This window comes from Ammospiza nelsoni, chromosome 5 (assembly GCF_027579445.1).
Source record: "Ammospiza nelsoni isolate bAmmNel1 chromosome 5, bAmmNel1.pri, whole genome shotgun sequence".
NCBI classification, from domain to species: domain Eukaryota; kingdom Metazoa; phylum Chordata; class Aves; order Passeriformes; family Passerellidae; genus Ammospiza; species Ammospiza nelsoni.
In genome coordinates, this window is record NC_080637.1 from 30453720 (window position 1) to 30479987 (window position 26268).

The window sequence follows — 26268 nt, forward strand, 5'->3', positions numbered from 1 at the left end:
AAGATGTTTGTGGCTAGATTTCTTTGCTCATAAAACTTGGCACTTGAAATTCTTGTGAGGCATTAATTAATTCTTTAAAAAATGCACAGCATTTGTATATGGGTGCTATATAGATCATCTGGCCTCCTGTAACTAGTTGTGGGCTTTCTGTCTTGGACTCATCCAGATCTTCTTGGAGGGCCTCTGGGATTGAAAATTTGCTGAGATGATCCATAGCAAGGATACATGAAATCTCATTTGTGGCTTTGAGCCATGGAACATCCCGAAGTTGGTACTTCCCCAGCAAGGCAGCAGAGGTGTTACCAGCTGTGTGTTGGGACAATGCTGCCTTTGCTGGAGGCCCACTGATGCAGCACCTATAAAGGCAGGTTGGAAACACTGCCTGTTCTTGGACAGTGGATAGGCAGGTTGGAAACACTGCCTGTTCTTGCAGGTAAATGCCCTCTTCCATAAATGCCCTCTTCCGTGTCTCATTATGAAAAGTACCTCCCAGAGCTGGCTTTGATGAATCCTGCTCTTTGTGGGTGTTGTTTTCCTGTCTCAACTGTGCTAACCACGTTGTTTCCTCAAGGGTAAGTGGGTAGGTAAAGAGTGTGTTGCAAGACTTCTTTTCTAGCTACTAGTTTTGACCTATTTTGTTTATTGGTATCTGGACTGTTTGCCAGATGTAAGTAAAATAAAAAATACCCCAAAAAAAGATGCTTTCCAATTTTAGACAGCTGTTTTGAGACCTCAGAGAGATATTCAGTTGTCTGAGAGGAGGTATTGCTTATTTCTGCAGTAAACAGAACTAGTGGTCTCTTGTGCTTGACAGAGGGTTATAATGTAAATATAGAAATGTTCTTGCTTGAATGAACTGATTTATTACTGTGCTCTCTTTTAGGATAGTGAAATTGTCCCCAGAGAGGTTAAGGTGTTGGTGATGTGCTTGCCTGAAGTGCTGAGGTGGATCCTGACTTGCTCTGTTCTTTAGCTGCCTGTGTGGGGTTTGCAGACTGCACAGGGTACATCTGCTCTGGTACACCTACTCATCATGGTCTGTCTAAACTCATACCCTGGTCATCCACAGGGACAAGCTTTCTCCTCCCAGTTGTCCAAAGCACGAGTCCTACCAAGAGCTGAATTTGCCTTGGTGTAATTTGGAGCAGGCAGGGACATGCCAAAACACTACATGAAGGACAGTAATTAGGTGGCATGCATTTATCTGAGCACATTTCCCACTCCTTAGAGAGCACTCTGCATCTTGGTGGGCACTGGCAGATTTGTACAAAATATTTCAGGCTGGTTTTTATTCTTTGGCCCAGAGAAGGGGTGAGAATATCATCCCCTCTCTGGGTGAGACTGGTCTGAATGGTACAGCTGGAATCAATCACATGTTACTTTAGAACACCAGCATCCCGTGTGAGGATGACATGTCTGCTTTTGTAGTAATAATGAATATGTTTTGAAGCCATCAACACAGCTAGGACTCATTTATTTTGTCTTTTTTTGTCAACTGAGTTTAATTGTTTCACAACCAGAGCTCTTTGAGAAAATAATTTCTGCATCTCCTAGTACCTGCATTCCTAGTGTTTATTCCATTAACTACAGGGATTGTGGATTCTGGTTAAAATAATCTGCCTCTGGACAGGGAGAAGTTGACCCTGCTTGTTCAGCACAGAAAGATGGCAATTAGTTCTCTTCTCAAGTAAAAATTCAACAAAGACTTGAATGTTCCTGTGCGTGTTGCTTTACAAGATTGTTTATCAGTTTACAGGGAGGCCACGCTGCCTTTTCAAAGTGCTGCTGGAGGGCTGCCAGCAATAGTAACAGAAACTGTGCTCATTGTTTAAGTGCCACTGGATGCAGGAGTAGCAGACTGATGCCTGCTTTCCTTTCATTTTGTGATGATCTAATTGCAAGAGATATATAATTCCTTGTTATGTCAGGGAAGTTGTTTCTCCAGCATCTGGTACTTCTCTGATTATCTACAAACGGTATCTGAAAATTAATAGGAAATCCAGCCATTATGTAGGAAGTACTACAGGGAACTGCTGCCTGCACTAAGCCTGAGAAGACTTCAGAGACAACAAGAAGTGGCTGTGTCAGTGAACATATAATTTTCTTTTTTTTTTCTTTTCTTTTTTTTTTTTTTTTGTTTTAAACATCCTAGTAAATTATAGCCTTTGGTTATGGTTTGAAGAAATGTGTTCTACAAATGTTGTAGCATCTGTATGCTGCTGTTTTTACTGCAGCCATTGTACAGGTCATTAATCTGATCCCACATCATAAAAATTTCTCCACCCTCTTCGTGAGTTTCTTTGTTATCCTAACACTTTCCAATACCTTGACGCCTGACTCTGCTATGTTCCCTTATAATTACCTGGGGTAGAACAACAGGTTTTTTTATCCTCAATGCACTTGGCTCCTGCAGTGGTGCTCCCATCTCTGTAACAGACGGCACATCCAGCTCTGGTGGGCTGGAACTGGTGGCCAGGGAGACATCTGGGCAACAGACCCTCCTCTCTCATCCCCATCAGCTGCTTACCAGGATGAGCTCATGACAGGAGCCTGAAGAGGAGAAATGGCAGCTGCAGATGCTCCCATGTCTGATACCTGGTTTTACCCCTGTAATCACTGTCAAACAACTCTGTGCAAGGGTTGTTGCCATCCAGTGATGTGCAAGGGGAATGGTTAAGCAAAACCCTCCTAAGCAAGGTGAGGGGAGTTGGCAGGTTTGCCTGGGCTGTGGGGCAGGTCTATAGTGGGCAGCAACAAGGATGGTCCAGCTGTTGCAAAGCTTAAAGTGAGCACTGCTGGGAAAACAGTAGGGTTTGGGAATGATCTCCACCCAAAGCTAGGTAAATTTCACCAGCTTTTCATAAATGGCAAGAGGAGAGTTCTTCAGGTTTGCTGCCCAATGGGCAAACATTCTCCCAAGGGTACATGTGTCCTCGGGCACCCAAAATGCCATTGTATCCCATATCTGTCTGTATCCAAAAAATCACTACTGTCTGTTTACAGCCCAGCAGCACAGCCAGAACCACAACTGTGGGATGGTCAGGGGCACAAATCCCTTTCAAAGGGTCGGGTCTGACACTGGTTTCCCTTTGTCTCCCCATTTGCAGTTGGCACTGGGGGCTGCTATCTTGGAAGGGGGTGGTACCCTGCCAACTGAGTGTCTCTGTTCCTGTGGAGCTTGTGATTTAGCAATTTTGTATTTAGTTATTATTCACTGCTATTTTTTTGCCTGTTGCTGTTTCACTTGTTAGTAACTCAATTTTTCCACTTGTATCTACTGGTATTAGTTCTTTACTGGTAGAAATAGATTGATTGGAACTAAGGGGAGGTAACTCATTTTTAGAGTGTCCACTTCTTTAAATTGTCTTAAACCAAGAAAATATGTCAGGGAGGACGAAGGGGATCTGGTTACCTCTGGGAAAAAGACCTGACATTTTAAGCCAGGTAGCATTTTTAAGGAGGGACGTGGTTCTTGTCTCTGGGGTGCATTCTGACTCATGTTGATGATACACTTTCCTCCATGTTTCCAGGACAGCAGCTTCCGTGGGCCCATAGCTCAGGGAATTCTCAGTGTGGATTTACCTGCAGATTGACTCTCAGACAGAGCTGGCCTGTGCCACTTCAGCCTTCATGGTTTACGTTCCCAGGCATTTTGTCTAAGCTTCAGCTGATCAACAGCATTTTCTAAGAGTACCAATAACCTCACATTTTTCAGGCAGCAAGCCGTGACAAGGTTGAGGCACACTAAGCCAGCAGCACCATCCCTTGCTGGTGCCATGAAATTTAGTAACACCGACAGCTTTAAGAGTCTCCATTTTCCATAACTGTAAGCTGAAAGAGAAATTCATGGCACTTAATATTTTCAAAATGCAGATGCTGAGTTTCCTGAAAACTTCTGGGTAACCACACTGGGATTTGTGTTAGGAAGCCAGTATTTCAGCCAGAGATTCTTAACACAACTGACTGCAAAAAAAAAAGGGTGCTGCTCTCCTGCATGGGGCTGAGAACAGGGAATGAAGCTTCCTCACAGGAAACTAAACCCATATGAAGTTTGTGGTCAGAAAGTCTTAGAAATGGACTGATCATTTGTGCCTGCTTCTACCATCTCCTCTTTCTCCACACTTTCTGAAGTTGGCATGAGTTCTTACTCCCAGTGCTTAGTGCAGTGGAGAATGAGACATCTTAACAATGGCTTGAATTTGGGCTTCAGCTTGAAGACTAAATGCAATTTTACATGAATTTAAGTCAAACCAACACCCCACTTGAACAATATGGAGGAATGTCTTCCTTCAGATAAAAGTATTGCTTGCCCTAGGAAATAGTAATTCTTCTTATTTTTTTTTTTTTTCCCACTCACAAACAGGGACTGGTCAGATGTACTCAAGAGATGATGCTGACTTTGGGGATACAAGCCAAAAGTAGAAGCATGTGGCTGGAAAGGAGATTGGTGTTTTTAACTTTGGCTGTGTGGTTTTAGGTGAACTTCAGGTGAAGCTGTCAGACTGCACTGCAGAAGGCAACAGATATTTGTGGCAGTCTCTGCAAGCAAGGAGAAAAAAGAACTGTAGCTTCTCTTTTTAGCTTTGCTCCATAAACTATGTTCATATGTCTTAAGATACAGCTATGATAGGATTAAATTTGTCTGGGTAGAGAAGTGTGTGCAAATGTATGCCAAACAGATGAGACTATTAGACCAGTCCAATGCAGAAGCTTGCTCCTCTGTGTTCCCAGGTTTATGGCTTTAGGATACATCCCTGGGCTTGGGGACCAAACAATGGCTTCCAAGGATCCTCTAAATGGTCTCATCACTTCTGCAGGAGCCTGGGGAGCTGTAATCATCCCGTGCAGTCAGGTACGCTCTTCAGTTGTTTGGACTCTAGCCAAGAAGCCTTTTTGTACGTGGTCACTATAATCTGAACACTAGTAAAATTAGTGGTCGAAGGCAAAAAAGGTAGCACTTTCCAGGCCCTTTAAAGCTTTGACAAAGGTACTTTGGCAGAAACAGCTGCCTAAGACATTACTGTCTTTGGGTATCCTCCTCATACATCTGCCAATGGTTTCTGCTTCCGTAGCTGACAAAAGTCTGGCAGGGGTTCGGTCACGTCAGGCACCAGTTTGACATCTTAAACCCAACTTAACAGCAGCCCTTTAAGTTAAATTGCCTGATTTGACCTTGAAACAGACTGGCAAGCATTCAGACAGTCTTCTAGAAGCTGGCAGAAACAAGTACTGGCCTTGAGGAATGCTGTCATCTTCAGCAACCGCAGGCTATAGTAACCATCTGTCCAAGTTTCAGGTCCCTCTAAAACTATTTCAGAAACCTCACCTTAACGTTTCATAGCTTTTTGTTGGTGCTTTGCTGTACATACTGCACCAAATCTAATGTAGTTGGCTTTGCAAGAGCTGCATGCCCTAAATTCAGTGAAAATACTTGGATAAAGAGTCAGAGAGCATTTGCTGTTCAAGCCATTAAAATGATACATCGTCATCCCTTTGGAAGAATGAGTATGGTCCCAACATGAATTAAGATCCCAATTTTAATGTTTAAAAACCAAGAGATAACAGAGAGATCATAGAACTTGATACATTTTATTTACACATAGAAAGTGAAAAACTGTGTTGTTTATTTGGATATGAGCAGCACAAAGTTAACAGGTGTTAAAAAGAGCAAAATATTACCGATGACTCACTTCAACAATCTATTAGACATGAGCTTGTATGAAGCATACATCATTCAAACAACATTGTTTATACTGGATCTGTGTGAACCTTAGCATATGTCGGCACACTAAAACCAGGTTTCTATAAACAATGAAAAGTTCAAGTCTAGTGGAAAAATACCTTTTCAGTTTATATTTATAACACTGAAAACAAAACATACACTGGTATTAATTTGAAAAGCTCTGTAGAACTGACTGTATATAGGGTTTTCCCCTCAAATTTGTGCTCATGATAAAAGCAAATGTTATTTCAAGTTTCATTTTCATCCAAGCCCATAAAGTAAACTTGGAAAAAACCCACAATTATTTTTAGATGCATTTCTTAACCTCCATTTTTCAGCAGTCCTGAAAAAACATTTCCATGCTTTACCAGTAAGAAAGTCTATGCAAGGCCTCTGATGGATGCACTCTCAGGAGATACCCAGCCCTCACTCCTGGACACAGCTATCCAACGACCTCTGCCTGTTCACAGAGTGGGATGTGCAAGCAGTCCCTGGCCAGGGAAGCTCTTGGCAGCCTCAGGTGCCAGCATTTTGGTCGCATGAGAGCAGCAGAGCGTGAGGCAGACCAGCCACAGGACTCTGCAGGAAGGGAGGGGGCTGGAAATGGCACCAATTGCTCTGGTTGCTGCTGAACCCTGGCTTGCCATACTTTTTTTTCTGAACTACTGGCATTTCTGGTGGCTGAAAATGGAAATGCAGAAGCTCTGCCATGACTTGTGTTTGTACTAGTTGGGTAAATACACGCCTGGATGCAACACAGCATAATGCTAGGTCAAACTGCTGGCTGCAGTTTGCCATGGTTTCTTCCATAAACCCTTCTCAGCACCTTACTCCCAACTGACCCCAGCTGAGAAGGTAAGAGGGATCTGGGTACCAAAGGGGCCCTTTAACAAGGGAGATATTTTACCCAACAGGAAGACTGGTAGACTTGCTGTTGAGAAAACAGGGAGTCATGTGCTGGAATTAATCCTAGCAATTTAACTGGACCTTTTATTTCTCTTTTTACTTTAGGGATGAAATTATAATTTCAAGTTTAGAATTTAACTTGTGAACACTTGGGAGAAAGAAAAGGATATACATTTTGCTAAGAAGCTAAAGTATTTGTATTTCTATTAAAATTATTCTTAATATGCAGAGCCTATCTTAACACTTCCATTCATAGGGGATAACCAACTGCAAAAATATACAGCATCCTATTTATTTACAATATATATGTACATAAAAATGAAATTTCCTACAACACAACTGCATAGATTTGTCTTCAGAAACATAGGTATGTGTACAATTTGTGAATTCTAGACTTTCCAGCCCAGTACCTTTTATTAATTAATTTTCTTTTTTTTGTTTTTCACAGTTCATTACAGAAATCCTTACATTAGATACAAATAAAACATTCTTTGCTGTACGTTACAGGAAATAAGGATTTTCTGATGCCAAGGGCTCTGGGGATTTGTTTATGAAAGCACCGTGGCTCCAGCTGATAAAGCCATCTCATGGAGCTGCTGATGGAGCTGAGTACATTCTGTGGTGCCTTTCTCCTACAGGCACTGGGGTGGGGCAGTAGGACTGGAGGTGGGACACCACCACATGAAAGTTTTGTTTTGACCAAGGTGCTCTTTAGCCTTAATGTAAGGTTCAAGCAAAGAAATGTATAAATTTATAGATAAACTAGACATACCATTAATTGTTACTGTTTAATACTCCATATCAGAGAGCTGTGTTGCGCTTATGCATTGTAAGGCAGATGTACAGACAAAACCCACACACCTTCCAACCCACACTTGCATGTGTGACCTATTCAGGTGGAGCACAGGCTTGGGGTTCATATGTGGCTCAGAAGAGCAGCCCTCAGGGTGGATGAGCATTCTCATCCCTGACCTCACAGGATGACACCAGCTCTTGTGCCCTAGGCTTGCACATGTGCCAGGCACCCCTTGGTCTGTGCCAGCTCTACAGAAGGTCTGTGCTGGTGCACAGATTTGGCACTGGCCCTCTGACCAGGAGCACGCATCAGCCAGAGAGGTCACTGCCCTGAGACACTGTTCCCAAGTAACAATTTACTGTGTTTTACTACCTAGGCCTGTTTGCCATTGGACAGAGAAGGGCAGCTGTATTACGGCTGCTGTAAGCCCATAACTATTTTCTTTGCAATGTGCTGTGGACTAGGAGAGGCAGCAAGGCTGTCTTTTAAGTGTAGGATTAACTCTTACAATCTTATTAGTAATCCCTGCTTCTAATTAGTCCTTCCTTGTCCCTCACCACTTGATTGTTGCTACTACACAAATAAGAATTTTAAAGATTTTTGTTGCAGTTATTAGGAGCAATTTTGCATACAGTCTATGACATTTGCAGTGCTCACAATAGTGATAAACTCTCTATGAAAAGAAAGCATGCTATCACCTACTAAGTAGATATGGTACTCTGGTTCCTATTAATTTTACAACAGAGAAACTCCTACAGCATTTCACTGTGCTCTTAAAATCCTAGCTAAAATGTGGGACTCGTACAATCGCGGCTACAGGTTCACTATTCCAAATGAACTGAATAACAGCAGTACATTTTACAGATAACCTCATACAAATATTGTCATCCATCACTGATGTTGACAGTTACAGCAGGGTCTATTGCATTCTGTTAAGAATGTATAAACCTGATGAGAAAACAAAAAGCACGTTATTTCACGTTCATTACCACAGACATCAAAAACACATGATTCCTTTCCATAAATATCTATAAATATGATGCCAGTAAATCAGTCTAAGCAAAATTCCTTTTTTTTTTTTTTTTTTTTTTTTTTTTAACGAGACCCAGAAACAAAGTCTGTTTAAAGACTTAATATTTTGGGTATCTATTTTTCAGTATATAAGACATGCTTTGGTGGTTCAGTACCTTGGGTAATTTCACTTCTATGCACACTCAGCTCGTCATCCCTATTTATTCAGTAAAACTCCAGTATACAAATAAACTGGGGAAAAGGAGAAGGCAGAATAGCAAAGAGGAGAGAGAGGAATGGTGATGGAGGAGATTTAGGAAGATGAACAATCAGTGACCCAACAGCCCTTCAAGTTGAAGGAAGTTGGGTGCCAAAACTCAATGGTTTGTATTTCAAACAGCAGACTACGGACTATTGGGGGGGGGGGTGGGGGGAAGAAGGAGGGAGATGTCACATATGGGATCTTGCTGGAATCCTGTGCAGCAGATCAGACCTCTAGCTCATACCTGGATACTTGAAAATCTTTCCCAAGATCTCGTCTCTCACAACCCCCCCAGTGCACAGCACTGTGCTGCTCATTAATCAGTAGTAGAAGAAAGACAAGGGGAGAGGAAAGCAGGAGAGCCTGATAGCATCTTAAGGATAACACTGCACAGCATTCTCAGGTCTGAGTTAGGTTTTTAGGATAAGATCCAGAGAGATTATAAGGCACCTCAAAACCTGAAATGCAATCTCAGCAAGCTGAGTCAGAGAATGGAGTGAGATGCTGGGCTTCTGCTGCAGTGACCACTGAGGGTTCGGTGCCTGCAAAAGGAAAACCATAAATTTACATCCCAAGCTGAGAAGATGCCTGGAATGAGGCACAAAGAGATAGGAACAAAGCACAGGCTCTTCTCCCTAGAGCTTGCCTAACACCTGGTCTTGTAGGCTATAGTATGGACTTCTCTGTGAATAAAGGCAGGGATCAGTCCCATAAGGAGCACAGAAAGAACGAGTGACCTTCACCATCACAGATAAGGGTCTGAGACCACCCACAGGAAAGTACAAGGGATCTTAGTGAATGGGCTCCAGGTAGCTCAGCAGTTTGTATGTCAAAGGCTGAGCTAGGGGGTGCTTGGGAGAAAGGATGATGCACCAGAGACCTTGCTGGGAGGTTTCCAGTTTTGTTCTTGCTGCTGGGCTACTCCAAGTAGTTTGGAAGCTTGTGGAATCCACTCTGCCTTATTTCTGGATCACAGTGAAGTAGCATCAAAGGCAAGCACCTCACTGCCTATGCTAAAGTACAGATCTGGCAGTCTGAGTTTAGTAGGTTTAGTTTCTGCAGCATGAATAATCTGCAACTCAATGCCCAAATTTCTAGGAAGGGCCCAAACTAACCTCTCTGGATGTTATCTTTAGAAACCAAGTTTCAGGGTCCTGAGATGTGTTCTGTGATCTCAACTCTCAGTGACTTGAAGTGATGGTAAGGTGTTACATTACAAGGTAATGGCAAATGGGGCAATTCAATAGCTCACAGAAATCCCAAGATCCCAAATACTCTATCCCTAGCCTTAAAAAGAGTAAGTTGCAATGACAGGTTCTTCACAGCTGATGATGGTCTGTTTCCACAGTTACAAAGGGAGCTGTCAATGAAGCAGCTACTGAGAACAAGAGGGTCACTGCATACTGACAGGTATGGTCTGAGCATACCAAGGGCATCACAGCCCTTGGGCATGAAGTGGGGCTCCCTCCAGAATATGAACGTGGGAGCCATGTTCATATTCTGAGACACTCCTTAGCTCACATGGTGAATGACATAAGGTGAACACGTTTTTGCTGCTGGCAGTGCACTAATAGAAGATGCCTGCTCAGGACAGTGAGTGATCATCTGCTTAGCTTTTGAGTCTCTACATGTGGTTCTCTACACCAGCTATAAGGCATTAGGCAAATGCTTATTCTGTGGACAACTGTTCCAAGTGTTTCTGCTAATAGAATATCTTCTAATTGATATGCAGAACTAATGAAAAATGTAAATGAAATCTTTTAAATATATAAAGTATTTCTGTTCAAGAAATGTTGCAGATTTCAATTTCCATTAGAAATCTAGTAGTGTGAATCAAATCCTGCTCCCACTGCTGTCAAAGACCCCACTGACTTCAGTGGGAGGAGGGCAAGACACACAAGAGGAGCCAGTCCCTACAAGGTATGGAAAAGGCATGAGGTATGATGAAATGCGTAGGTTTTGATAAAACTGGAGCTTGGTATTTTTTTTCTGAGACCAATGGGGCATTACTAAATAATTTAATGCTGAAGAAAATGCAGACTTCTTATGGAAATCTCCAAATGTCTGCTTCTCTTCAGACTCAAGTACTCATGGTTTGGGGTCAAGTTCTGGTCAACCTCCAGCTCAAGTGTGCCAGAGGAATAGCGGCTGGTGGTGGTGGCTGTCCTTCTGCTCCCTGCTCCGTACCACAAAGACACACACACACAGACACACCCAGTCTGTTCCCCAGAGCCATGAACGGACCAAGCCCTGGGCCTGGTTTGCCCCCAAAACATCAGAGAAGCACCGGATTTAGGACCTACGCTTACACAGCACTCGCTACGCTCTCGTGGTGCTTTTCATGCCTGTATCCAGAATGCTACACTTAACCCAGTGAGGCAAATGGTGCCTGGAACAGCAACAGAACAAACAAACAAACCAACAAACCAGATACATACAATTAGAGAGAAGAGTTTTGGCTAAAAGAGAGGGGAAGGATGTGAACGGACAACACTCCAGTTGGAATTGATAGCAACAGGCACTGCTGCCCTAAAGGAGCAGAGCTTGTGGCTGGAGGGCTAAGGAAAATAATGGAACAATGTAATTCATGGGTGGGAGAGGGGAAACTAATTGTGACGAATTTCTGTAAGTGATTCTCTATATAATCTCATGGACAATTAACACAGACTTTTTGCTGATCAGAGAGTGACACGCCTGCTGGAAGAATGGGTCTGTTTTCTGCAAGAAAATACTCCCATGACAGTATTTTCAGTACTGGATAATCATTATTTGGATTTGATTTGAGTAAACTCACAAAAGGTGGAATAGACAACAGAACGGATGGTTGCGATTTTGGTGTGTAGCAAACAGGGGTATCTTCTTTTGGGAAGAAGGTGAACTTCAGTGGCCTTCGGCACTGCCTCCTGATTGTACCCAGTCATAGATGACCAAGGGAATGCTCACCAGGGAAAACAATACCCCCAGTGCCAAAAAAAGATAAGCCTGAAACAAGGAAAAAAAAGAGAGAAGATTAACCAATTAAAAGAAAAGACAATTCAAGTATGTTGACTTCTCTTAAGAAGATGTACAAGGTGATGTAATAAAGTTATCAGCTAAAATGAGCTAGCACTTCTGGTAAAGACAAGACCAACAGGTAATTAAACAGATTAGTGCCATTAATAATTACTTGCTTAACATGAAACTAATTTTTTTCTCCTTTCAATTCCCTTCTTAAACACTGATCACCTCTAAAGATGATTGAGTCTGTTTTTAGGACAGATCAGCTCTGCTCTTTCCAAAGCCCCACAGAAATCAGTATATTCTTCCCACTGGATATGTGTTCATCTAAGTTCAGCCCTTCCGTCATGGGATCTGTGGGTGCAGCCAAAGTGAAACAAGTTTCCTACCTGTCTGCTCAGAGAAGAAAGGTCTAACTGTAAATGCTTCCAGTGCATGCCCCATTAGACTGGGAATAACAGGAATGCTGCATCTTTTCAGCTGCAGCACTCTCTGGAGCTCACAGGAAATCTTTCCAAGGTCCAGTCCTATTTGCTCATGCATGCCAAATGGCTAACATAACACTTCAGCTGGCTGTTTCGAGTGGAACCACCCTAGGTCTGACTCAGGTCCATTAAAACCATGAGGAATACTGCAAATGGAGCACTTTGCATGCTTTCTGGATCAACACACAGAAGCAGAGAGAGCTTGCTGCACTGAAAGGCTTGTTGAAGTGGGCTGGAGGGCTTCCTGCACCCTGCTGACAGCTGCTGCTGCGTGCCAGCCAGGGAAGTACCTCATCCCACAGAGAAGGGTCTCCCCAAAACACAAGATGCTGTGCATGGCACGGCCCTTCCACCAGGGGACTCCCAGGGTGAGCAAAGGAGAAGGGCAAGCACAGCTGCCAGCTGACTGAGGTACAGAGGGAATGTAATGTAAAGGAGCTCACACATATGTTCAGACTAGGTCTGCTCTGCTTTAATGCTAGCACATTCAAGAAAATGACAAGATGGAGGTGTTGCATCGATGGGAATGGAATTCATACCCAAATCCTCTGAGTCAACTTTGATCCATCCTGCTGTGTAATTTTTATATACAATGATGAAGGAAGAATGAAGATCAGCATGTTGGCAGAAGTGACCCCTGCAAAATTCAAATGAAAGAGTTTTGTTAACTGTCGGCAACAGCTAATTATTGTGTTGCTGATTAGCAACTGTTTTTTATTAGCAGGACAAAACCAGGATACTCTACCTACAACTCCAAAAATATCCTTCATGGATGGGATAAAAATGACTAACAGGTTGATGATAACCAAAAGAACCAAAGTAACCACAATATGACGACATAAGTCAAATTTTGTTTTTCTGGCCATCTCGAATAATGACGAACGCACCTGTAGGGGGAGAGAGAGAGGAAGTTTTCTGTCAAGATCAGTCCATGAGCTTCCCATGTTTATTTTAACTGGTTTTTCGTGTGACAAGTGCTGCATAGATCTGTCAGAAATTTTGGGTTGCCTGAGGTAATGTCCTTTGAAATACCCCTTAAAATTAATTTTTATTTCATAACTGTAGGGACATGTGCATGTGCAGTAGGATATTCCTCTCTTTCTAACATGTCTTTTTGAATCCTACTTTAAAAGGAACTTCACCTCTGAGCCTGCTCCAGTAAAGTGATGTGACATAAGAGAGGATCCTTGTGGATTCAATTTAAAACAGATTTACCAAAAGTGATTTATTTATTTACTGTGAAGAGAACTTCTCCAGAAGTTAGTGGGCATCTGGCATGAAAAAAGACTAATTCAAGCTCAAGCTCTTTTTGTAGCTGCAACACTGTAGTCTCAGCCACCACTGGATTGTGGTTTGAAAAATTGTGCTGTGCACAGCTGTTACCAACTTCCAAACCATGCAGACCTTTTTACTTACAGTGAAAAACAGCACTGGCACGGTGAGAATCACTGCCACGATCACAGCCAAGCGCACAGTCAGGATGAGGATGTCATCTTTGCTCTGGTATTTGTGAAGCAGATCTGACTGCACATTCTCTATGGGAAAGACAGTAAGGTAAGTGTTCTGGCAAAAAGGCAATTAGTCCACAAAAATCATTGCTTAACAACAGCCTTCTTGAACAACAAGTGATTTATCTGTAAACAAAAGAGTATGGAATGAAACATCCTTGAGTTAATACAGCACTTTAAACAAAATCCCAATGATCCCATTATTCCAGATTAATTCTTTGGAGGCCTGATTTGGAAATGCATTTTAATTCATGACAGCACATGCCTGAGTCTAAGGTAATTTTCACTGTAGAAAAGACAACAGTGAGACATACACGAAAGCTTGCTTACATATATACATTTATACAAAAATAGATAAAGTGAAATTAGCTATTTTTAATTGGTTCTGTGGACTTTTTTTAAAGTTCCAAATTATATAAAAATAAAGACATGCACTGCAATGGCTGAACTTAATATAAACTGCAAGGTCTTGAGCTAAATTCATTTAAACAGCAAATAAACTTCCAGCAAAAAGCAGTGCCCCTGTTCTCAACTGAGAACAAAGCCTATCTCAGGTCAGCTCTCAGCAGGACACTCTGACATTTGCACTCAAATCCTTCAGCAGCTCCTCTGAGGGCTGCCAGCAGAGCCTGCAGCTCAGCTCCACGCTGGCCAGCAGCCCCAGCAGCCAAGACAAATCACAGGGGGTGCTTAACAGGGAGGTGCTGGCAATATTTTAATACAACCTCCTGCCAAAATGTTTCCTTGAAGCTGTGAAAAATAGTGCAGAGCAGGTCTGCGTGTACTAACCAGCAGGAAAACCAAGTTGCTGAGGGACCTACATGTTTGCTTTGTAATTTTTAAATATCCAGGAGCAATAACCTAAAGGGGTGGCTGTTAAGCATGCCACCAAACGCACTTGCTGCCCCTTTTTAGGCCCTTGTTTCTGCTTGCTAATCTTAGAAAGCTGGTGGTAAAACATAACAGCTCTTAAAGGGAACTCAGTGGCCACGTCTAATTTACCATCTTTGGCACTTGGGAAAACCTCATGTATTCCTGGAGGCAGAGGGATCTGTTCTGTGGCAAAATGCCTACACTCCCCCCAGGGCGCCCTTCTGGGTAGAGACCACAGGTCAACACCACCTAGGCATCCTGCCTGAATCCCCACCAGGAGAAAGAAAACGCTCTCCCACCTCCCTGCAGATCAGGAGTGGGGTTTTCAAGCCGGGCACATGCACAGCTTCTGCAACACAGAGCTTACTCTGCTCCTGCAAGCACAGACTGCAACTTCTGTACCGCTCACGGGCTGCAGCCAGGTAGGAAGTGAAGGGCAAGGCTTACAGTTGAAGGTCTGTTTTCCTTTCAGCTAGATACACCACAGAGCCCAACCACACTGTGACCTTTTAGGGGAAGAAAAACACCTCTTTTCTGTAATTCTGCAATGTAAATATAGTCATCACTGCAACACTTTTGAGAACACAGCAAACAGACAAGTACTATTGGTGTAAAGAAGAAATGGTCACAATAAAAATACTGTTCTTACCCAGGTAAGGGTAGAGAAGAGGGTTAGAACACTGTAAGTGAACATATGAAAGGTAAGGTCTTTTTGGTCTCAAGGGGAAGAATGAAGAAATTTTATGGAGGAATTCTACATTCCCTCAGTGTCTTTTTTGCAGCCTGCCACTGCACTGACACTGCAGAAGCCCCAGCAGAGCTCTCCACAGCTTCCACCTGTGGGCTGTCAGTGCTGGAGAGCAGGGATGCCTAATGTGGGGAGAGGCACACAAGACACCCCAGGGATTCCTCCGCCATTCCCCCTCAGGAGGGCCAGAAGGACGCAGCCCCTACCTCCTCCATGGACTCCAGACCCTCGTCCTTGAGGGGTGTGGGAGCTTCCCAGAGAGGAGCGCCACAGATCTGCCTCCTCAGATCCCTGGGGCAATCACATCAGAATCTCCTCCCTGCCAAAGCGAAGGGGTCCATGCTGATTTACACCCACTTGCTCCCTGGGGCTGCTAATTTGATGCATCTCTACGAAAATGTGTTAGATGGGAGCAGCTGGATGAGAGCGGCTGATGCTGTTGTCACTTGCAGCCTATTTGTGGGTTCATTGGGAAAATTAGAACAGATGACCTCAAGTTACTTCAACACATGGATACTCAAGGCCTCATAACCAGAATGAGAGTTTGAGAAAGCAAATATGAGATTTGGTACAGCTTTGGGGAAAAAAAAGCCACATTTCATATTTACTTATTTTTTTTCTCTTGCAATTGGTGGCTCACAAGGGACATTATCATGAATGAGGAGGTTGTAACAAAAATGCCACTTAGAATAGGGTGGTGAAGACTGATGGGTGACTCTGAGGTAAAAGGCAAACATCAGCTTTGTCACCTGTCTTGTAACCCCTTAGCAGTCCATGGAAAAAGACACTACTTTTCAACATTCTCATGATACTGGAATATGGGAGTTCCTGGGCAACATTCATATTTTATCCTACTTTACTTAAGAATTGTGCCTTTAGGGCATGCATATTGTATCCTTTAGTGATACAATATAATTTGTTTGTTAACTGAATTGATATGCATGGAAAGAGACAGGGTGGGAGTCTCAAACACTGAGATAATCATCCTTTGGTGGCTGAGCTGGGACAACACTCAAAGCTTCCCCACCTTCACTGCAGTTTGTTTAACCAAGACCTTAAGAGGTCAGCTCTAGGGACACAGGGAAAACATTTGGTCTGTTGCCTCTATGACGAAAGCGTTACTAAGAAAGTGAAAAAGCTGTGATGGTGATGGCCAATTTGTTACTCATTTCCTAGGACCTGCTCTCAAATCTGTCTCAACTTTTGCAAATATGCATGCTTCAGCCATTACCAATGCACACATCATTCAGGTGAGGACCTTGGAATAAAATAAAATCTTAGTGGGGCCCAGCTAATCCTCAATTCTGTAAAACAAATCTCTCCCTCATATTTTGAAAATGCCTTTTGCAAATAATACTTTCACTTGTGCATTTCATCCACAGGGAAAGAGGAGAAAAGGATTTATACCTACAATATGAGAACTACAAGGAAAATTATTTGGAAAAGTACTTTAATATAAGTGGATGGGACTTTCCTTTCCAGCTGGGATACACTATTGATTTGACATGTATCCCCTTTCTACTCCGATCAGTAAAGAACCCCATACTTACCATAGAAAGTCAAATAGCCAAATATGGCAGTCATAAAGTACATCAGAAACATGGCAAAAAATGAGATATTTGAAACCAACTGCATTTTTTTCTGTGAACGGCTGGAGAAAGAACAAGAAAAGAACACATAAGAATGGTTTGGCTGGATTTTTCCATAGCTGTTTCAAAATGGATTAGGTGTTTGTATAAGCATAGTAATTCTGGGGAGACTCATAAATGCATTTTCATTTAAAACAGTAACTCGCTGACAGCTGCACAAGGAAGAAAAGGACTGGGGAAAAGGACCCTTCTTGGGGCTTAAGTGAAAAAACAGTGGGTGTGACCTGTGGGTCTGCTCCATGTCTGTACCTGCTTAAACAGTGAAGCCATGTGGAGACAGGATGACCCTGAAACACTTTGGTAATTTAATTAAAAGGTCAAAATGAAGGAAGTATAAAATTATTCAGAGAGAAAAAACCCCCAAAATGTTCTGAATGACTGCAGAGAAATATCTGTGTCCCCATGTGCAGAAAATACTGGATTTATGCTGACCTGTAAAATAGGTTAAGTGTAAACATTTAATCTTCAGATATTTATTCTGAAGTATGAACACTCCAGTACCTGAGCTCAGACTTTTAAATCCACACAAGGTTGCCCTAACAGGTACCTGGGAACCTGCTCAAGTGACTTGAAATTTAAAGCACCCAGCAAGCGTCTGAGGGCAGTCATGGGTCTGACAGACCCTGACCTCTCCCTGGGGCTCCCCCATGGCCCAGGACCCCACTGCAGCTGCCCAGGGCTGTCAGCAGTGTCTCAGCAGAGCTGGTCTCCAGCTCCCCACAGCCCATCCATCCCAGCTGGAGGTGTCAGTGAGACAGCAGTACCAACAAAGGTCTTTTAGTATCAGTAAGGCTGAAAGCACTTTTAGTTTCCTGGTACTGCAACAGACTTTTGGTTGCACTAATGCTGTGGAACAAACACTGTTAGCGGAACACACGCCTCTCCTGTGCCAAATATCAACTGGCAGAACTTGGCTCTCCCCAGGCTGCTGTGTATTTCCAGGGAAAACTCCCAAGTATTGCTTTATTCTCCACCTCCCTCACCCCTGCTCCAGGGGCACAGCATGCCTGGAGGCCAGATTTCCTAGCTGACAGCCATGCTTGATGAGTGTTACTAAAGCACACCTCTGAGTGGTACAAATGACTCAGAGCACCTCTGTGCTAACACTTTCCATGTAAAACGGGTCAAAACAATAAACTGTTTAAAAAAAATAGAAAAAGGCTTACTCTTTAAGTTCGCTGTAAATCGGGAGGACTGATGGGTGGCACACAAATGCAAAAGCAATGGTGGGCAAAGCGTACACGGTCTGTTCAGAGAGAATTTCAGAAAATAAGTTAAGAAGAAGTATTTTCCCCAGTGGTCTGAAGAAATGTTCCATGTTCAACTACCTCAGCTCCAAGCTCTCTGGACTCTTCAAACAAACAGAGAGCCTTTCTGAGAAGGCAGAAGACCTGTCCCTTAGCATGTGTTTAACAAAATGGGGAAACCAGGGCGCTTTCAACAGGAGGACAAAGTCTTGCCTTGGTGGCATCAGCGCAGCGCTGACTGTGCTCACAGAGCACAGAGCTGGCTTTGCCACGCTGCTGCTGCCTTTGCCCCCTGGGATGGGTCTGCCTGCCCAGCTACTGCCACCGTCACTAGCACAGTGTCAGTGTCACGCGTGAAAGGGACGTATGGTGGGTCACGGCTACGCTACCCTGCCTTGGCATGGAGAGGGGTGCGCGCCCATGGGGCTAAGGCTGAAGTCCTGAAGAGGAAGCCCGTATCCAGACTGTAAGAAAAGAGAACAGGAATGCAGAACTTACAAAGAAATGGATATTTCAAGGTACCAGACTGAATCCCTTAATTTCACAGGCCAACAAAAGGACCAGGAGAGCTGTGGAGGGAGCATGCTTTTTCTTGGGGAAAGAGAAAGACCATTATGTCACCAGAAAGGGCAGAAGGCCTCCAAGTGGGACCTCAGCCCCTTCTCCACTAACAGCTTGGGTGGGTTTCAGTCCTCAGCCAAACTTCAAAAATGGTATCAGTGCTCAGGCACTTCCATTCTCCTGAGGGAACAGGTATGAGCAGAGGTCACATACCTGAAATTATAGGTAATTATAGGTCCTCCTCTAAGGACAACATGAGTCTATTCTACATGCAGCTCTGTCCTGCCCTCTGAGATCTGCTTGTGCTGGTCACAGGCATCCCCTTCCCACACAAGACATCCTATGGTGCACCCCAGGCCTGACAAATTCAGTAAATGTGCTGGTTGCTCTCCGGAGGTCTTTCCTTGCCCAGGCCTTTGCCACCTCTCCCTCACTCACAGCACAGTACAGTTGTGGTGTCTCCATCTGTAGGGACATTCAGAAGTTGCCTGGACATCGTGCTAGGTGGCCTTACCTCAGCACAGAGGTTTGACCAGGTGATTTCCAGGTCTCTGCCAACCTCAGTTGTCCTTCTGTTCTGTGAAACAGTCCTGTCTCTCCTCTCACACACTGAAGCTGCTAAAAAGACTGGCAAATTGTTGGCCCAGAGGACAAGCCTCTGGAGTTCAGCTCCTAATTCAGATGGACCAATCCTTCCGAGGTGCCTCCATTGGCTCTGAGGCAAATGCTGACACTCACTGAAGAAGAAGACTACCCTTCAAAGTTTACAGAAATATACTTACACCTACGTTGCCATGGCACAACAAGGTAACTAATTCTTGGTTCATCATGATGGATCTGGGGTGATGGTTACCCCCAGCCAAAGAAAAGTGCTTCACCTGGCTTCTTCAACTGAAGCTGGTGGGTTAAATTTAAAAAAAATACATTTTGCACACCTCTGCTATAAATGTGCATTCCCTATGAAAGCGACTAAGGCCCTGAGGACCACGTCCTGGTGGATAAAGTGCTGTTTCACTGGGAACACTGCATCCCAGCACAGCTGACAGGAGCCATCCTCCTGCAGGTAGAGACAGCTGCCCTCTCATATTCTCTAAGACCAACTTTTTCTGCAGCTGTGTGGTGATGGAGGGAAGCATCCAGCTGAAAAGCAACCAAATTTTTGCTGGATTAACTTTCAACCATATCCTTTTCACAATCCAGTTCACCGCATGGCTACAGAAATGTGTACCCTGTTACAAAGAAGTGGTTTGGGTGCAGGACAGAGGTTTTGGGCTTTGGATGGAGAGGCGACCTACTCAGCCTCTACTGAGCAACAGCCTAAAGGCACAGTTGCAGCACGGATAGTGAGCAGCAGTGGAAAGGAAAAATCTCCTGAAGAGAGCAGTTATTGTCCAGTGGTAGCTTGGGCTCGTAGCCTTAACACCTCTATGCCAGGGCAGGACAAGACTGCAAGGAGCCACATTCACCATGGCATCTCTGCAAGGCTGGGCAAGGACGCCTGCTGTGCATTAACCACTGGGTCACAAGTGGAACCATGGAGAATCAGGCCCTTTGTGGTGCTGATCAGAATAAGAATATGGGGTGTAGGTGCATATATTATGTGAATTAAAAGTAAGTATTATAAAAAGAAACATACCTTGGAATTAAAGATAACATACTTTGGCTTACACGTATGTTCTGAGCTATTTGATAGGATAGATGATGTTGCATTTAGCCCTTGTCCATCACAGGGAATTTGAAACTTCTTGTAAATAACCTAGAATAAGAGGAGAAGACAGCTAATTGCTAAAATAATAATGAAAAGCAAATTGGAATTTAAATATCAGTGGAATTGTGGGCATCCTGAGCTGCATCAGCAATAGTGTGGCCAGCAGGACTAGGGAAGTGATCATTACCCTGTACTCAGCACTGGTGAGGCTTTTCCTTGAGTGCTGTTTCCAGTTCTGGGCCTCTCACTACAAGAAGGACATTGAGGTGCCACAGCATATCCAGAGAAGGGCAACACAGCTGGTGAAGGGCCAAGAGTGAGCCATAAGAGGAACTGCTGAGGAAGCTGGGGATGTTCAGCCTGGAGAAAAAGAGGCTGAGCAGGGACCTTATTACTCTCTACAATTGCTTGATAGGAGGCTGTAGCCAGGTGGAGCTCAGCCTTTTCTTCCAGGTAACAAGTGACAGGATGAGAGGAAATGACCTTAAGTTGCACTAAGGGGCATTCAAACTGGACATTAAGAATTATTTTTTTTTTAATGGAAATGGTTGTGAAGCATTGGAAAGACTGCCCAGGGAACTGGTGGAGTCACTATCCCTAAAAGTGTTCAAAAACACACAAGTAGATATTTCACTTGAGGACATAGTTTAATGGTGAACAAGGTGCTTGGTTGACATTGGACTTTTCCAGTCTCTTCATTGCCGACACCTTAACAATCCTGATTCCAAGTGATTCATCCAACAAAGAAAGCAAGCTGAACTTACCACTACCAGGAAAAATACCATGCAGCTTAATGAAAATCCACTGGTATAGCCAAGGTATCCTGAAAGAAATTAAGAGGAAGTCTCATACAGAATAATTTTATTAGTCTTATCTTGGTTTTTACTGCTTTTTGCTTCTGCATGAAAAATTCAAATGTATTAAACATTTAATATGTGCTGTGAACTTCTGGGCAGGACAAAAGCATGTCCTGTTGGTGTGGGAGTCTCCCAAAGTCTTTCAAGTCTCCCAGCTTTTGGGCAAGCCTAAGCCTTGCCGTGACCTGTTGTGACTTCCTCAGGGTCACCTTTACCACAGTTTAACTAACTTTACTTTAAAAGAGGCTGTGAGAATTGAAAAAAACCTGAAAGTGTGCAATTGCAGTCTGAATATGACTCAGGTTCCCTAAGTCATGTCAGCTGAGTCTCAAAAAAGAAGATCCCAAATGGACTTTGGTGCCAAATGTTACCAGGATGGTTTTTAAAAAATACACTGTGTACCTATTGACATTGCAGGTGGATTCAAACACATCTGAAAATGCAATTCTCTGTACATATCTTACTTCAAAGTCCAATACTTCCAATTAACCTCACCAGTAAAAATTTTCATGCAGATAGAAAAGTAACATTTTTTGTAATCTCACCAGTTGTGAACATGCTTTTATAGGCCGCACATAAAATTGAATTACCTTATGAAATTAAGACCCTCTTAACTATAATTTGTAAAATCAATTTCTACAATTGTGTGGATAAAGCTGGTTAATACTGAGCTCAATCACTGTGATAATTTAGGCCTACTTGTTTCAAAATGCTCAGAACACAGATTATTTCTGGATCAGGGAGGCTACTTAGATAGCAATGAGAGCATATTTTTCTTATTATAGTTGAATTGTCAGTTTGGCCATCAGTGGCAAAATATTTGGGTTCCCCTTTTTGATTCTCATGATGGCATTTTCATCTTACCTAAGTTCTTCAGGAGACATAAAGGGAGGATTATACACAGCGTCACTGCAACAACAAGAATCCGCCCATCCACGTACCATTCCCTGTATAAAACATTAAAAAAACCATACCATGAGCACATCCTAAACATTTTCTGGTTTTCCTCACTCAGTCATCCTGTTTGATTGCTGTACTTACAGAACTATCTTTGGTCTCCTTACCCTACACGTTTCTAATAAAGGACAGAAAGGATCACATCTTGGCTTTGCAGACTCATTAGGTATCCATGGCACTGCTCTGACTCAGGTAGGGCAGATTTCCAGAGTCACCAAAGTATCACCCTACCATGGAGATCCGTGCGTGGGTCTGAGAGGCAGAACCACCAGCTCTGTAACCTGACACAAGCCACTCTGCCACGACAATGAAAGATCACACAGAGGGCCAGAGAGCACAGTGGGGCTGGGGGGCCACCATGAGTCATTTGCCAAACCACCCAGGCACATGACTGGAGCAGCAAAACAGGCTCCAGCAGGCTGGCAGGCACTAGCTAGCCCAAGTCTGCATCTCCTCTACCAAAGTGCTTTGCATCCTACTGTAAAGAAAGAAAGAGGAGAAGGGGCAGTGTTAGTGATGTTCTGTATGGCCTATTTCCATTGCTTGGTCCAGTACAGTAGGAAAGCCTAAGAATGGAATCTCTACAACCCTCTCCTACACTGCAGCACGCCATATAATCCAGTGCAAGGGGTATTAACTGGTATAAAAAAATGCTACCCCTCTACTAAAGTAGCTGGCAAATGCCAAAGAGAGATAAGGGGCAGAAATCTTGTTTATATAAATATTCTGCAATGGTCATATGCTAGTAGCAAAGAATTTCACTCTGTGGACATTGTTTCAGGGGCAAAATAATGTAAGAGACTGAGAATTTATGGAAACACATAATATCTTTAACTTGCATTGTTCCCAATATTTCAAGTGTTGCCTAACACTGTAAAATATTGGATTCTCTTATCAGAGTTTTGTATATAACAAAATTCTTCATGAAAACCTGTTGTGCAAAAAGGGCAACTAAAGTTTCATTCTCTATCCATTGTCTCCTTCCCAAATTTATCTTGTCTTTTATTAACTCCCTGAGATATTCCTGTGAAAATCTACTTTGACAAACCTAAAGGGTATCCAATACTTCAGAGCTTTTATAAACATCTGCTTAAAATTTACTGTACAATGTCAAATTCTACAGTCTAAGTAACAGAACTAATTCAACTTACGAAAAAGTTTCTTCTTTTCCCATTAGGAACTTTATGGCAGAAGGCAGCTCATTTTTGACTATGAAGAGATAGCTCAACATTGCTGGAGGTAGAAGAAGATAATTTTAGAAAATGGATAAAATAGTTTGTGGAACAAGTACCGTGAAGCATCCTTAACCTTTTCCCACATCGGTATCTGATGATAGAAGACCCCAAACTATGACTGACTGTAAATCACTGATCATTCAGTAATGCAGTATTTTTAAAGGGCTGCATGCAAAATTATAGCCACAACTATATTGAAGACCATGAATGTCCTTGGATGTCATGGAGAGAAGGAACCTGACTTGTTTGCAGCTGTAAAATTATTGAGATATTCCTGGCCTTTGTTTTTCAATATTCCTTATTTCCTTTACCTCCAATATTCTGAAGAGATGTAGATCCAAAGACAATCATTTTCCCTGGGGTACCAAAGATCTGCTCACCAAGCTTTTCATACACCATGCAGCCTGCATGAGAAGAAGAGGAGAAAGGTAACAAACACACTACTGAAAGCTGTTGAGTCAAAGCATTTACGATTCCTTTTCAGCCAAGTACCTATCTATACAGCCAAACCTGCCATTTGCAGGTAAATAGAGAGCTCCCTTGTAATTTCTAGGGCTGAAAATTATGTAGGTATATTTTCCTGACTTCTAAAAATGCTGTTGTTGGCTACCAGTCACTTCTGAAATGGAAGCTCCTAAAGAGAGGTTTACACACTTTTAATGAGTCCGTCTATACTCCGAGTGACATGTTAAGTCCTGGTATCCTCATCCCAGCATATTAAGTTTTTCACTTGCAATGAGAATAATGTAGAAAGGCTCCTCTCCAGAAGAAACTCAGCCCAGCAGGATCCACAAGTCAGCCCAGGCAGCCTGGACACACACTACTGCCATTCTGCAGTTCTGCTTGCCTTGACTCAATGATCAGATGAGGACAGCCACTGGTTTAGAGGATCATTTATGGCTTCTAATGACAAAGCCTCAACTTGTGAATTCTCAGTGTTGTATGTTTTTGGTAAAGCAGGCAAAGATGTAAAAGATAACTAAAATTTCTTTCCAAATATCTGTCAAGCTTGTGAAACTCCTCCATTAATTGGTTTGTGTTTATGTTAATTTTTTTTTTTTTACTTGTCTGTGATGTAGGCTGATAAAAAAGAGTAGTGGGCATTGTGAAGATGGTGAGAGACATAGGAACAGAAAGAGAAATACTGGGCAGATTATTTTTGGGATACATTTTTAAAATTATCCAATTATCTGGTTTTGTCTATATTACCTTACTGACATTTCTGCTTTAAAGTTTGCGTAAAAAGTAAGTCTGAGCTTAAATGTACCAGCAACATAGAAAAGAGGACTTAGATTTTGGGTGTAATGGGACACAAATGTATCCACATTGAGGAAGATGTACCTATCTGAAATAGGCAGTTGCTGACATTATACATATTATAACAGTAATCGTGTATGTCCAAATTGCATATTTAAATATTAAAGTATTCTTATGCACAGATTATTTTTTAAATATGACATTGTTAACAAGGAAACATTGTTAACATTTAGACATTGTTAACAAGGAAAGAGGCTATTGGACTTCAGAACACAGTGTCATTTGACATAATACTGTAGGCAACTTCTAATTTCTGTGTTGAGATAGTGTATCTGTGTTACAGTTACACTTCTCTCTGTGAAGGAACTGTTCCCTTTTATTTTATTCTAAGAAAACTCCACCACAAAGATAATCAGGAGTTTCACACTAACCACTAAGGAAAAACTGTGTTTTCAGGTAAGTTTCACCATAGGCAAAGATACATTATATTTAATTTGCAATGCAAAGAAACTATATGAGCTGTTCCTTCTAGCTCACTGAAGATAACATTTCTTCAGTGAAACATTTCTTTCACGTGAAGATAACATTTCTGGGCAGCAGAATTCATTCTTTGTCACAAGTATTTCTCTTTAGAGTGATGTTGTTCTCCATTGCCATTCCATAAATTCTTCAAATTCTTGTTAATTCTAGGCTTCTGACTCAAAGTGTATCAGGCCTTCCTATTGTGTCAGCAAGGTCATAGAAAATCCCCATCTTACACAAAGCACCTGCCCTCATTTGAACACTTGTCACCTCTTGATTTTTACATTCTACTGAATGGTGTAGCATCTTAAATTACCTGTTTCCTTTGAACACACCAACAGGAGATGTATTGAATAAATAGACAGCAGCGTGACCGAAACCAAAAGCAGCCTAAAAAAGAACAGAAAATAAAGTTTACCATATGAGATAAGGTCTGACATTGCAATATTTCATGTCAGGTCACGTTCCTATGGACTCTGAGATAATTTTTTATTCTCCTGACAATGCAATAAGCCCTAAAATACATGTGATTCACATCCTGCTTGCAATTCCACCACGGAGGTAGAGTGCTCTGCATGTAGAGGTATACAACCAAATAAGACTTAGCAGAGCTGCAGAGTTACATCTCCTCATATTGAAAAAAGCAAGAATAAAGATGTTTTATCAGAGAGGAATGAAGATTTATCAGAGCACAGACAAACCAGGTATTTCACTCAAAATCCATTCCAATGCACTTTTTTATTTTCTGGAAGCAGAGTGAAAATTTAAAGCAAAGTCTTTAATTTAAGGACTTCCATACCAAATAGAAGCATCTTTTCCCAGGACATGTTTCATATGCTACCAAAGGGGTGCCCAAATGGCTTTTTATGTACCTCACAGTGCCCGAGGAGGAGGAAGATGGGGGAGTTAAGGCTAGATGGGCTTCCCTTGGGAATAAAGGCTGCAGCCAAAGGCTGCTGCTTTGTCC

The 26268-nt window shown here is 42.6% G+C and overlaps 1 protein-coding gene across 2 annotated transcripts in view; it reads right to left on the reverse strand.

Annotated features, from left to right (window-relative positions):
• Positions 1-5519: 5519 nt before the first annotated feature.
• The window catches only part of SLC38A1 (solute carrier family 38 member 1), a 42554-nt gene continuing 21805 nt past the window's right edge, over positions 5520-26268 (reverse strand). Inside the window, exons 5-17 of one of the 2 annotated variants that reach the window (XR_009418461.1) lie at positions 25618-25691; positions 23834-23926; positions 23439-23520; positions 22195-22277; positions 21238-21296; positions 20402-20521; positions 18124-18203; positions 16859-16959; positions 13596-13714; positions 12925-13066; positions 12719-12816; positions 11492-11679; positions 5520-8372 (exon numbers count right to left, since the gene is read on the reverse strand). Coding sequence is in view for 1 of the 2 variants with exons in the window: in XM_059471739.1 (XP_059327722.1) it covers positions 11578-11679; positions 12719-12816; positions 12925-13066; positions 13596-13714; positions 16859-16959; positions 18124-18203; positions 20402-20521; positions 21238-21296; positions 22195-22277; positions 23439-23520; positions 23834-23926; positions 25618-25691 (1153 nt within the window). In the remaining variant the exon portion in view is untranslated. Of the gene's footprint in view, positions 11680-12718; positions 12817-12924; positions 13067-13595; positions 13715-16858; positions 16960-18123; positions 18204-20401; positions 20522-21237; positions 21297-22194; positions 22278-23438; positions 23521-23833; positions 23927-25617; positions 25692-26268 lie in introns of both variants that reach the window. The other variant, XM_059471739.1, reaches the window with a different exon arrangement.